This window comes from Xenopus tropicalis, chromosome 5, assembly GCF_000004195.4.
Source record: "Xenopus tropicalis strain Nigerian chromosome 5, UCB_Xtro_10.0, whole genome shotgun sequence".
NCBI lineage: Eukaryota > Metazoa > Chordata > Amphibia > Anura > Pipidae > Xenopus > Xenopus tropicalis.
Genome location: NC_030681.2, coordinates 132,201,718 through 132,216,192, shown reverse-complemented (window position 1 = coordinate 132,216,192; position 14,475 = coordinate 132,201,718). Strand labels below are relative to the sequence as shown.

Sequence of the window (14,475 nt, the reverse complement as noted above, 5' to 3'; positions counted from 1 at the left end):
GAGGCACACTCAAGTGCAGTGCCAACCTACAGCTTGCTTGTCACACAGGCTTGTGATTGGTTAATGTTTAATAGAAGCCATAAGGAAAAAGAGTGATTTTTAATGTTAGTAGCAGAAACCCATTATCCATAGAAGCCATAAATCTCCCCCATTTTAATAAAATAATTTTCTTTTTTTAAAAAATGATTTTCATTTTTTCAGTAATAATAAAACAGTACCTGTACTTGATCCCAACTAAGATATAATTACCCCTTATTGGGGGCAGAACAGCCCTATTGGGTTTATTTAATGGTTAAATGATTCCCTTTTCTCTGTAATAATAAAACAGTACCTGTACTTGATCCCAACTAAGATATAATTACCCCTTATTGGGGGCAGAACAGTCCTATTGGGTTTATTTAATGGTTAAATGATTCCCTTTTCTCTGTAATAATAAAACAGTACCTGTACTTGATCCTAACTAAGATATAGTTAATCCTTATTGGGGGCAAAACAAGCCTATTGGGTTTATTTACCTCAGGTCCCAAGCATTCTGGATAACAGGTCCTAAACCCGTAGAATAAAATACAGGTTATCTAGAATAAAACCAAAAGTACCAGATCAACAAACACTTCTAATGGTGGGGTCCTGGTGGGGTGGTGTTAAACAAGAATTCACTATAATAGCAACAACCACACACATCATTAAAGGCTTATTATTAACCTTATAGACAGGAAAACTGAACTCACAACCCTTGCAATACACACAGTTTACACAAACAGGGCATGGATTGAGGCAAAAGCTGATGCAAACAGGCAAACACAGATCAATAAGGATTCAGACATATAAAGGCACACACGGCAAGGAGCACATACATGCAAGGATACATTCCAACTGAGCTGCTAATATGTGCACCCAGCACACATGATTTTAGGATCATGACAGAAACACACATTGTCATGCCACCCATCCTCTCTACAAGGCAAGGGTTAAGCTCCAAACTGCCTACATTAAAGGAACAAATAGCTTATGACAGGCATGCCAGATACCAGTGATGGTTTTTGTGTGTGTTTATGTGTATGTGTGTGCCACATTATCTATGCAGGCAGCCCCATCACTCATCCATAGACTCTCCCCTTCCAGCTGCATACTCCGTCCCTATTTCCTCCTTTGCATTTTTGATAAATGCAGTCTGAAAAGAGGAGCAACAGAGAGTGAGGAGGATAGGGAAGGGGGTGGGGAGAACTCGCTGCCCTTTGGAAATGATCCTTTATTTCCACAGCCAGTACAGCAGCTGCCTATAGACCCGGTAGGGCTCTTCTTATGATGGTTGCCTGATATTGGTAAGACGCCAAAGCAGGACTGAGAGGTCACCTGGATATGTCTCAGCACTCCATTCCTCAAGCCAACTGATTGCTACTGAAGCCATCACTCTGTAAATGCCACTTCATTCCTTACAACACAAGGTAATGCCTGGTATGCTTGCGTTTAAGTATGGATAAGGGGGACCCCCAAAGCAATGTCACCTTAGTTATAACAGGACTGCTATATGTGCAGAAATATTTGCTGCTAGAGTACAGTGGGAATATTCCAGTTAAAACAGTGGGCACAGTACTGAAGGATGTTGCACGCACAGCTAAGCATTTGCAGGATTAATTTTGGGGTTTTATTGTGATTTTCCCAGGGTCACCCAAGGAAAAGACAGTTACTTGGTGTTTTGCACAGACTGATGGTTCTTACAGCTTCTAGGATGGGTTGTTGCTAGTGCAAGCTCTGCATGCTTCTTGTGTGAGTGCAGTGGAAAAGGGTTATTCAATTTGCAGCCCTCCAGCTCTTGTTGCACTACAGGTTCCAGTATGTCAGGCTGATTTGGGTTACTGGAAAACATTAGCTCAGGGACTGCCGAATGACTACAGGTTTGACATTCCTGCACACATATATATATTTAATTCTGTCATATAGTTGGTCCTCGGAACACAGATTTGAGGATCAAAACATTCACCAAATTACGGATCATTATTTGATGTTGATTATGTACCACATTTCACAGGCTAGACCTGACCTGAGGGCAAGTTTATTTAGAAAGCGCCAACCAATGATTTATTATCACATGTAACTGCCAACAAACTGCTACACCAGAATGGACACAAGAGGGCTCATTTACTTACCCAAACTAACCCAAAAATTGGCAGAAAACTGTGCCATTAAAAGCAACCACATAGCTCATGTGCCTACCTGCATTCTTCTGTTTTATCACTTTGTGTCAGTTTGCTAATTAGTGTGCATTCATGCATATGGGGCAAGATGCAGTGTGCGGCAGAGCAAAGGAGCCCTGTACCTAACACCTGCCTTGGCCGGGGGTGGAAGGGGGTTTGGGGAGGGAGTTAGTTGAAGCCTCCCTTTTCGTGTTGTGCCTATAGGTGCTCATTGTAGTGCCAGCTTTATTGTATGCAAATGAAGACATCCATGTCCTACCAGAATGCCACCCCTTCTCTCATATGACCAAATTGCACCCATATGCGCACAACTGACTAAACACTGCAAATCTGCCTTTGGGGTCATGAGCAAAATTTAGCACCTGATGGAAGGAGGCCTTATTTTACTTGGATTCTGGGAACTACTGATGCATTGTAGGTAAAGAAAAATTGTGAATTGTACTGGTTTTTACACTTGGTGGAACTCCTTTAGTAAATGACCCCCTAGGAGAGCGACGTGTCTAAATGAGCCTTGTCCTTGGTGCTGAAATACTACCACTGTCCATGGTGCTGAAAGGAAGTTGAGCTATTCACACATCCCATGGTTCTGTTACTTTAGTTCCTTGTTACTAAAGTAACAGAACCATGTATTTATATATATTATATTTATTACTGACACTATATTACACACACTAAACTTTCCGTTCTTGACAATCGCCGTTATTATTTATTTTTTGAAGCGGGATATCAGCCTTTTCATGTAGTCACTGTAAACACAACTTATCAACTTCATAAAATTCAGGCCATGTAACTGAACCATAGCAGTAGCTCATAAATGGCCTTAGATTTTCCACAGTGATAAGGTTCTGACGTGGGATATTGAACAAATAAGCCAGTCACTGTATAGGAAATGTGGAATAGTTTAACTAACTGGCTACACCAACTCTGACAAGCCACTTGTACCGCCCTAGGAAGCCTCTATGCTGGATGTTTTACAGCAAGTGATGCCCATGGTGGCAGTGTTAAGTATTTAAGAACTGTCTATATCAACTAATGGCAATTTGTAAAAAATAGCACTCAGGATATGGGTTTTAGGTTCTGATCCTCTTTGTTGGGCCACCATAACAAATGTACAGCATGACACTGCTATAATTCAGCCCATAATCTGACTATGATCAGTCTTTGGCCCCAACACCCACAACATTAGGCTATTCTAGCAGTATTCTCCGCAGTTTTGGAACCCCAATATAGTGATGCTCAGTCATTAGTATGGCATCCCTGGGCATTTTAAGGAGAAAAATGGCAATACGGGTAGTTTCACTTGAGCACTAGCGTATTAAAGTCAATATCAGGGATTCAGCAGTGCTGCTTGAGGCAGATTAATCCATAATCATGTGAGCCTTCAAATTTGCACTGCTGGTGGTGAAACTTGAAAGGCAAATAAAGGATTTAGCAAGACATAGGATAAATACTTGCATAATATAGGAGAGAAAATATAGAATTCGCACTTGTTAACTACAGACTGGAGGAATAAGTCAGTGTACATGCTTGGTGCATTCAGAAATCCTGAATCCAAATGACAAAGATCAGTTAAAGGCTACTGTCTAACAAGAGATAAGGAAAGGACAGTTGGATTGGTTCATGTGCCTCTAATCTACGACTGCATTCTGCGTTTCCATGGTTTATTCATACGCACAGCAGAACATTAGGCATTAAAGGTTACAGCGCATAGCAATCAGCAGAGTGAATTTGGCATTTGTTCAGAGAGGTCAAGCAAATAGGTGAGTACATATTTTTTCATCATGCACCTGTTTCCGCTTAATTGTAGGCAATACATTTGTGGGCATGACGTGTAGATGTGCATATTATTATCTTTTTAGCAATATAAATCCATACTATGATCTCCTTCACATTATGGAAAGAATAGAGAGTTTATTTTGTGCAAGTAATGTTCCATGCAAGGTGATTTACTGGCCATATACCGTACACAATGTGTTTGCCCTGCTGCTTCTCATAATTCAGTAAGACAATGTTCTTCTTAATTTATATTTACTCGCATGGAATCACATTAAGAAGATGCAGGGATAGTAATTTGCTGTCAGAGATGAGGCACATTACTTTGTAACAGGGAATGACAGGTTTGTCGCTATTGCTGGGATGAGGATGCCGGTCGTTTCAGTTGCGTGCCTGCTGAGAGTGGTACGATTTCATGGCACAGTTGGTGACACTGAATCTTCCCTGACGTGATACAATTATGTATCGCCATTTGCAGCTAAATATGCATTGTGTCGATTGTGTTATGTGTCGAGTGACACACCGTGAGAACACTGGAACTACTGCCATCTTTGGAGTTGGTGGTAGCTCCAGGGTTCCCCTGAGCCAACTGTACATGATTTGAATGAGGAGGTAGGATATAACAGATGTCACCAATCGCAACTAAGTGAAAGTTTAGACACAAATACTTTTAATGTATGGGATTTTCTCTGGCAAAAGGCTGTGTCCAAAGTTGTGAGACCACCACTATACCTGTGGGTTGTAAAGGAGTTTGGCTAACATTGTTTGCTGAAGTAAAGTATAGTCACTATAACAGCCACTTGGCAAGCTCCCATTAGACATGCAGTGGGTCATTACAGAGTGGCTACTGTTGGTGGCTGATGGTCTAAGTCAGTGCTGTCCAACTGGCGGCCCGCGACCCCCCTCTGTGTGGCCCCCCACCTGTCTGGCTACTTTGATGGCTTACCTTTGAGTAAGCATTAAATGGTATCAGTACTGAGATTAACTGGCCCCCTGCATGGTTCTCACCTCAGATTCAGGCTGTAATCCCTCTGTATTGTTTAAAAATGTAATCCCCTGTGTTTTTCACACCTTTTAATACCTGCATTGTTCACCCCCTGCAGTGTTCACACCTCAGGCTCAGACTCTAATCACTCCCATTGTTCACTTCTTCACACCTCAGACTTAGGTACTGTAGGCAGAGTATGGTACAAACAGCCAGCATAGGGCAGTTAGAGTATGGCACACACAGGCAGCATAGGTCAGGAAGGGTAGGGCAGGCAGAGTATGACACACACAGTCAGGGTAGGGCAGGCAGAGTATGGCACACACAGTCAGGGTAGGGCAGGCAGAGTATGGCACACACAGGCAGGGTAGGGCAGGCAGAGTATGGCACACACAGGCAGGGTAGGGCAGGCAGAGTATGGCACACAGAGGCAGCATAGGGAAGGCAGAGTATGGCACACACAAGCAGGGTAGGACAGGCAGAGTATGGCACACACAGACAGCATAGGACAGGCAGAGTGCTGCCTGTGTGTGCCATACTCTGCTTGCCCTGTGCTGCTTGTGGGAGGTGAACCTGACAGGGGTTTGTTGTGGGAGTTTGTTAGCAGTTGGAAATAGCCATTAAATGGTCCCTAAGGTGTGAAATTATGTACTGGGGGTTGCTGTGCTATCCACAGGGGAGGAGGAGGCATATGGAATTTAAGGGTATATCTTAATATGACATAATTCTTTCACATATGAATGATGGTTGATATCCCCACAAGGACCAAGCATTTGGGATTTTGCTGTGCTACCACCATTGTGATAAAATAGGTGTGGTTTGAAGTGGGTGTGGTTTCAAAAAGGGGAGTGGTCAAAACTGGCTTCCATTAGCGGCCCTCCACCATGTATGCTAGAGAAATTCCGGCCCTCGGCACCGTAGAAGTTGGACAGCACTGGTCTAAGTTACTGTGGATCCCAGTAGTGCTGAATGGCCATACATACAATCCACTGACAACTGCCGTGGTTAAATCAAAAATGTGTCCCCTTTCTTATAAAATTATCGAAAAACAAAAAAAATATTTTTTAAAGCCTATAAGAAGGTGCACAATGTTTGCTCAGCTCCAACAATGAGAGTAAGCACTGATATGAATAAAAAGTCGTGAAGTTTTTGTGCAAGAAGAATTGAAGTGGAGTGTTGTTCCTTTCTTTGTTGATGTTTAAACAATGAAACCTGTAAGGATAGGTGCCCACTGATAGACCGATAGGCTAATAGGCGATCTGCTTAGGTGTTCATAAAAAAATGAAACCAGTAAGGATAGGTGCCCACCGACAGATCGCTTTTCATTCTAGATGAGGCTTTACTTACTTGTCTTCTTAATAAATGTGATGTTTTTGTAACCACATCTAAACAAGTGGCCACAGATTTCCTGTTGTTAGGCTGAAGTGTCTCTCAGACCTGATGTTCCCAGTAGCAGGAGTACCAAGTCCTTGCTGTCAAAGGTAAGAAAAAAAACTTGAACAAACTGATTCCAAGTGTAGGTTCCTCTACAACACCCACATGGTGCCCTTATGACCAAGGTGCACTTATGTTGCACTTCTGAAGCCACCATTTTCTTGACTGTACAGAGTCCTGTCACTAAATCTTCTTAAACTTTGCCTTAGCAATCCCTTATAAAAAGATTAATTAGGTCAGTTCATGGCTAGCCAACTTTCACACTCCAACACAACTCTTGCTTTTTCTCACAAACATTTTTGAGAGATGCAATAAAACTATGTCTCTTTATGTATTTGCGTATCTTTCTGGTCCACTAGGCCAAAATTCATAATTTTTAACAGCAATCATATTATGGATAGACATTGCCCACACCTGAATAATATACATGACTTTTCCTTCTGGTTATCCAGAGGTCACAAGTTTCCATAATTGCATGGTTTATGGTTTCCTTCTATATTTAAAAAAAAAGCTGATCAAAAGGTCTCTAGTGTGTGTGTTTCTTTCTGGGTTGTAGGTATGGATGCACTCAACCACTATTTTGGGATTCAGGCAAATATCAAACAATGCCCCCAGAGGCTCCTGAATGGGGATACAGGCCGCTGCTCCTCTTATTTCAGAAACACCTAAAATGTGCCTCATGGAGTCCATGCTCTTCCAGGCACATGTATGTAATTACATTGTAACACAAATACCTAATTACGTTAATCCCTGTTAATGGAGGGGTTCAGACTCCAGCTAGCAGTCTACAAAGGTCTTAAGCTGGCCACACACGTGGCGATTTTCGATCTTTCATGTGACCATTGGTCATATGAAAGATCGTTCCAACCCTCCACTGACATTCAGGGCTAATTCGTCAGATATGGAGGTAGAAACAATAGGATTTCTACCTCCTTCTGTCAATTCAGCCCTGATGGCAGATTTTGCTCAGGCGCCCGATCCAAATCTTTTAACCCGCCTGATCGGCAAGTCGACCGATATCAGCAGCTTTCTGAGATATCGGTTGCCTCACCTTGTGGCAATACACGCATCGTTAACTATGACCTTCTGGAGACTGCAGCATTCAAGCTGCAATTAAGCAATTGATACTTGTATAATCTTATGACCAGCAGTGCCGTACTGGCCCACCAGGATACCAGGGAAACTCCCGGTAGGCCCAGGTGTCAGTGGGCCCTCCTGCTCTTAACCATTTGGTCTACTTCATGGTCATTCCCTATTTACGAATAGGAACAAAGAGGGGAAATAGATGCTAACATGTAATTCAAAATAATAGAAGAATAAAGAGGTTGGGTGAGGAAAGGAGGAAAAATATTTTGGAGAGTGGGCCCATGGTCTAAGATTTTCTTGTGGGCCCCTGGGGTTCCAGTGCCATACTGATGACAGGTATCCCCCCAAATAAGAAAATTCTGACACTATTCAGATTAGAAATTCAGAATTATCTAAAAAAAAAAAAAAAGCAAAGAACCAGTAATATTAACATACACATATACATCTATGCAATGTATAAGAAATTAAAATTGTATTTAAGGGGCAATAGACACCTGTGTCCAATATGCCAATACATAGCACTTGTATTGATTTACACCTGTAGAGGAGGAATAGAGTGCCTTATTTCTACAGAGCTCATTTTGTCTCCTGATTCCAGGGGACTGGAGTATGAATGCGTGTTTGTGGAGTGTATGTTTGTAGCAATGTATGTATCGGAATGGGTGCATATGTATAGTAGGGTTATATTTGTTGTGGGTGCCTTTGTGTGATTATGGGTGACAATGTATGTCAATGGGTGCCTTTACATATTTGTGTTTCTGTCTGTTTATGTATAAAGATCAGGTATAGGGGAAATGTTAATTTGCTACTTCTCTACTTTTTTTCTTATTTTAGGTAAGAGTATTAGTAGATAGTCTACTAAGCATACTAAGAATTCCCAAAAGATACACCAAGTGGAACCTTATTTGTGTTACAGAGGGAAGATACAACTCATATATAGTCTAGTCCAGGGGTCCCCAACCTTTTTTACCAGTGAGCCAATATCAAATGTAAAAAGAGTTGGCAAGCAAAATAAGCATGCAAAGGATTCCTGGGGGTGCCAAATATGGTCTGTGATTAGCTATTGGTAGCCCCTATGGGGCTCCCTATCACTTCTCCATCCAGTGTGAAATGAAGAGTGGGCGTGTCCGTACTGTCCCTGCCAGAAGCACAGTAGGAGGGGGAGAGCCAATCACAGCCCTGCAGTCACACAAGCACAGACAGGCTTCAGTTCCCTATCAGGTCAGCCTAGCTGCTGATTGGTTCCTATCCTACAGTGCAGTGTACGGAGGGCCGCCGGCTCCCCAGCTTATCCAGAGAATTCAGCCAGCAGGAAGTGGAACAGATAGGCGGGACTAGTGGGGTTTTTGTGGAATTTCTCAATAAAACAGTCAGAAAAACAACTTTTTAAGCACAATCCTTCTATATCTAGAGGAGTATAATTCACTGGTACATTCATAATTTTTATAGGATATGTCTCCTTTAAGCAAACAGATATGGTATGGTAATGGTAAAGCTTTCTGCAGAATAAATATAGTGTTCTAGGTGGCACTAATGTGGCAAATCTATTGGCAGTAAAATTTGATGAGGTCTACATAGGACAACATTAGGATCCACATTGGCACTTCATCCGCTCCGATGGCAACCTCACCAAACAAGTGGATCTAGTTGTATATGGCAACCATAATACAGCGCCAAAGTCCTCTCAAGGGATGTACTTGTGCCTTTTAAGGAATATGGAATAAAAGACTGATTTTTTATCTTCAGTGGTGCTCCTCCGCTTTTTGTTTTGTTAACCTTAATACAGCAAAGGTTTGGGATTTGCAAGAGAATGACTTTACCTCTTGCATTGGTTGTATTTTTTTTATGTAATTTATATGTCTAATATGTTAGCTGTTGATAAATATGTAGTTATAATAGTACTGTGATTCATATGGGGGGTAAAACTTAAACCCAACCTTTTTAATCTAACTCCAGTTCTGTGTTCTCTGCTGCAGTTTCTCATAAATTTTACTTTAAAACACCTGTGTTAAGGTGTATGTTATTTTCCACTAATATATTTTCTGTATCACCTTATAGAGTAACTGAAGATATGGATAAATCTCCCTCCAAACCTTATACCACCAAGAAAAGGGTAAAAATACATCCAAACACAGTGACTGTAAAATATACCTCCCACTACCCCCAGCCAGGAGATGAAGGATTTGAGGATACAATTGAAGATAATGGGAGTTTTCTGGAGGAAAATCCCAAGAAAAGGCTGCTAGGAGATGCTAAACAGAAGGGAAGGACATGTTTCGGGACTATGGATGCAAGGCCAAAACAGATGGAAGACCCAGACAATGGAATTGCTGAGCAGTTACAAAGTTTTGCAGACAGTTCCATATTCCAGTCACGGAAAATGTGGGCAGTGCTGTTTGGCTCTGCATTAGCTCATGGCTGTGTTGCACTCATCACCAGACTGGCTTCTGATCGTTCCAAAGTGCCCTCTTTGGAGCTGATCTTTATTCGCTCAGTTATTCAAGTGCTGTCTGTGCTAATGGTATGTTACTACAAAGAGGACCCCTTTGGCCCTTCAGGGTACAGGTTACGGCTTTTCTTCTACGGTGTGTGCAATGTTATTTCCATAACCTGTGCCTACACATCCTTCTCCATTGTTCCTCCAAGCAATGGAACCATTATGTGGAGAGCAACTACCACTGTCTTCAGTGCTATTCTGGCCTTCTTGCTTCTCGATGAACACATGCCTTATGTTGATTTGGTTACTGTAGTTGGTAGTGTATTTGGTGCATGTTTGGTCATGATACCCAATATTGTTAATGAACAGAACTCATTCCTTGGTGTATGGAAAGAGGCTTTTGGTTACACCATGACAGTTATGGCTGGGTTGACAACAGCACTTGCAATGATCATCTACAGATCTATTAAAGAGAAGGTCAGCATGTGGACTGCTCTCTTTACCTTTGGTTGGACTGGAAGTGTTTGGGGAGCATGTACTATGTTTGTGCTGCAAGAACCAATCATACCACTGGATGGAGAAACCTGGGGTTACCTTATAGCTATCTGCTTGTGTTCCACTGTGGCATTCCTTGGTGTTTATTATGCATTGTATAAATTCCACCCAGCCTTGGTAAGCACTGTCCAGCACTTAGAAATTGTAGTCGCCATGGTCCTTCAGCTTCTTGTCCTGCGCATGTTTCCAAGTGTTTATGATCTAATAGGAGGTGCTGTCATCATAATCAGTGTATTTGCATTGGCTGGTTACAAACTCTACCTGGGCAGATTAGGACGACAAGATTACCATGAAATACTGGACTCTCCAATCAAATAAGATGCTACGCCACAATCTACACTGACTTTTTCTTTGTTAGTAATGATGTTGCCTACTATACATTCCACTCTAGAGTGACCAAACACAAGATTCTGTTGCAGATATGGGGGAGCATTTTTACAATAGGACAAGCAGATACAGACTTAAATAAGTAAGTTTACTTACTGGAGGCTGACTAAAATGCAATCCATATCCAATTAATTTCACAAACCAACTGTTGCTTGGATTAGCATCCTAATTTATTAAGCAGGTGTGGAAAGCGACTGCTTAGTTATACCATGTTATCATGGGTCTGTCAATTTACTACATACTGTGTGTGCACACTACAATACATAAATATATATGTTAGTTGTGCTTAAGGGCAGATTTAGAAATGTGTGTTTAATATAAACATACAAACTCAACCATGTTCTATTCATTCCTATGGAATTTTAGAAGCATATTTATGAAATGGTGAGTTCTAACTTTCACCCATTGATAAATATGTTTCCAAAAAAACCCATAGGAATGAATAGAATATGGGTGATATTTTTTATGTACTAAGCTCTGAACTCACATTTTGATATATATGCCCCTAAGTGTGACCACATTTTACAAGCAATCCAACAAATATAAACCAGGGGTGCTCCAAATTTTTGCCCACATTACTGCATATACTGAATAGTTGGCATCCATTAAAAACTGATCTGCTAAGATAATATTGAGTGCAAAACTATGCAATATGCTATGTTGTACAGTAAATTGTTCATATGTATTGGTGGGCAATTCCCTTTTAATTGACACAAAATGATTTTTTCAATAGGTTTTCCATTTATGGGAAAATTCTAGCATATTGACCATATTTATTAGCAGAAATTATATATCAGTAGTGCATATAAGTTTATTGCTTGTCTTGGTTGCCACTAAAGTCCACAGTACAAGCTCTAATTACTTGGAGAGCTACTGTTGTTGTGTAAAGGCTGAACCAGGTTGGACGGCTTACTGTATTTACCAAAAAAATAATGCAAGATAACCCTTATTTATTAACTGGGTGTTTTACTTTTAATTTCACTAACCTTTCACCTGTAGCTGTTTCGCCAAAGGCATTAAGTTGTGTTACTCTTTTTAGATCTTTACTCATTTGTTGGCCACCAGTCAGCAGTGTAGGAGTATGCATGCTTGTCTGTAAGCACATACAATTCCAATATCTGTAAAGGAAAGTTGTCATTATAATGTGTAGGGCTCCATTACCAATAACAATTTGTTTATTTGGTTTAACTTTTGTTTTTGTAATGTGAAAATACTTGTGCCACATAGAAACTGTAGTTGTTCTGCTATGCTCAGTGTGGCTGAGTGGCACTGGATATGCACCAGAAAAATCAGACATATGTTTCCCCATCATAGTCGGTAGACAGGGCTCTGGGCATTACAAAAACTTATATTTACCTAGCAGCTGCACTGCTAAATTGCCTAAGGCCACTGCTCAGAGTGTAAAATCTGTGCCAATTGTCAGCAAAGAAGTCTGTTTGAATGATGAATACTATGTTGCTGCATTATAATAGCGACTCTATGTCAATCTCTTTGGTGTCAGTACTGTACATGAGCCAAAAGCACTTACTGATCATTTGCCTTTCAATCTCTTGGAGTTATTTGTTTATTGTGCCTAAAGTGGCAAAATAATGACTCTTCTTGATTGCTTTCTATTTTTGTTAACTGTTTTACTAAAAAGAACGAATGACCATGCCTATAGCAGCGTATTAGGCCTAGAGGCCGACTCACTAAACACTTGCCATTTAATACATTAGTTGCAGGTATTTCTAAGGAGCAATAACATCTTCATCCCTGCCAACTTGAAGCTTTATTAGGGTCTGATAACTGTAAAAGCTACTCTGTAGAAAACTTCAAAGGGCTGAAGCTGCTGAGAAATGCCAGCAACCGATGTATCTAATTTTTTTTTTTTTTTAAAAAGACAAAAATAATAAAGCTAAATTGTTAAAGCCAATTTCAGTGTAGTACTGATTCAAATTATGATTTGTGAAAGTAAGTCTACATTTAAGTGGGTTATTAAAGCAGAAACAAAGTAAAACTTCAAAAATTAAAGTGGTATACCTCCTTAAATACCCCCTTGTATTAAAACCTGCACTCTAGCTGGGGGTAACAGAAGTGTGTGGCCATGTTTGTCAGACACATGTGCATAATAAGTGAATCTCATTGCTCATTATGCGCATGTGTGTTACATTAGATTGGGGGATTCCTTCCCACGCCCTATGTCACCCACATGGGACACCCCATGCTAAAACCTAGGAGCTCTCCCTCTCTGTGCAGGCTGCATAGCACTAGCTTGGACCATTTTTGCCCAATAGTATTGTTTCTCAAAGTACAGTCTTTATTAGCCGACACCTCCAGTGGGGAAAAACATTTTTGCTATGATAGGGGCCATTTAACCAAGTCTAATTTGGTGGACAGGGGTTTCCTTTCAGTCAGTGACACAATTATGTACCTCTAGTTTGCTTCTATACAAAGGTTTATTAAACTGCAAATATTTTTGGTAAGTGGAGTATAAGGAAATTAACCCAAAATTGTTACAGTGTACCAAACAAGACAGAAAAATGCTCTAGATGCTGTAGGGGAATACAACTGCACATTAGTCAGTATAGGAAACCCACACAATGCTGTGTTCAGTATGAAACTTTCTACAGTCTCTCGGTTTCATTATATACCAGCTCCCTTCCAACATTTAGTAACCCTGGCTAACCATCATTCATTGCCATGGTAGATCCAAAATATGTGCCAATGTGTTAAATATTGTGCTGGTGAAGGAGTGTCATGTTTTTGTCTAAGAATCTGTGCAATAAAAAATGTAATATAAAACTTTCCTGTTACCTGAGTTGGTGCATATTATTTCTATTGATCAGTGTCCATCTCTTATTCAGATCACACTAGTGTAAAATTAGTGGAAAAAAACCTTGAATATCAACTTGCTTTTATGCTAAAGATACACATTCAACTAAAATCTGCAGTGTCTCTAGTGAAATTTTATTTTTAAATTGTTTTTTTAAGTCCCAACTAATTTCACCAATCATGGTAAAATTCACAAAAATATAAGGTTTTTAAAACTTTCTGACGTATTACATTTGTTGATTTTATGCTACAAAATATGTGCAGAAAAATAAATCAGTTATATACCACAGTAACGAATCAGATCCTGACCGGTAAGGATTGGTTGCTATGGGTGTAGATCAACAGCAAACTATGCACCTTTTATTACAATGCCACCGTTCTGTTTTAGATTTATAGCACACTACAGCTTGTGTTTCATAATTACACGGTGACAAAACCACTTCTGGTGTTTACGTAGCGTAGACAACAAACATCCCAAACACTTTTTATATATTTTTTCAGGGACTTGGCTACAGGGCACAGGGCCCTCTCCTTATTGCCCCATATTTCTGTGTCTCAACTGACCTCCTGTTGATTGTCATTAATATTAATTTTCCTCTATGGTGAAAAATATCTAATGTGTCTGTAGGCCCCCTACAGGTCCTAGAGCTTATTTAGAGATATAACCGCTGCAGCTACTGCCCTGAGTTTCTCTTACTGGACTAAGGACTTAACCCATGATTTCCCTGGTCTTGAAAGACTTCATTTCAGGTATAGTTTTTTTAGACCAACTTTCCAAAGGTAAAGTCGGCCATACACAGGCTGATAAAAGC

General features: G+C 40.5%; 1 protein-coding gene and 1 long non-coding RNA gene across 2 annotated transcripts; one reads left to right on the top strand and one right to left on the bottom strand.

Annotated features, from left to right (window-relative positions):
• Positions 1–1,270: 1,270 nt before the first annotated feature.
• Positions 1,271–13,633, top strand: slc35g2 (solute carrier family 35 member G2). The gene is given in 2 exon segments (NM_001102725.1): positions 1,271–1,445; positions 9,532–13,633. A coding segment is annotated over 1 exon segment (1,239 nt). The 5' UTR covers positions 1,271–1,445; positions 9,532–9,544; the 3' UTR covers positions 10,784–13,633.
• LOC116410956 lies at positions 5,850–11,922 on the bottom strand. Its single transcript, XR_004222783.1, has 3 exons — positions 11,839–11,922; positions 10,505–10,726; positions 5,850–6,425 (listed from the first exon to the last, which is right to left on the bottom strand). It is a non-coding gene; the product is annotated as an uncharacterized LOC116410956 (long non-coding RNA).
• Positions 13,634–14,475: the final 842 nt, after the last annotated feature.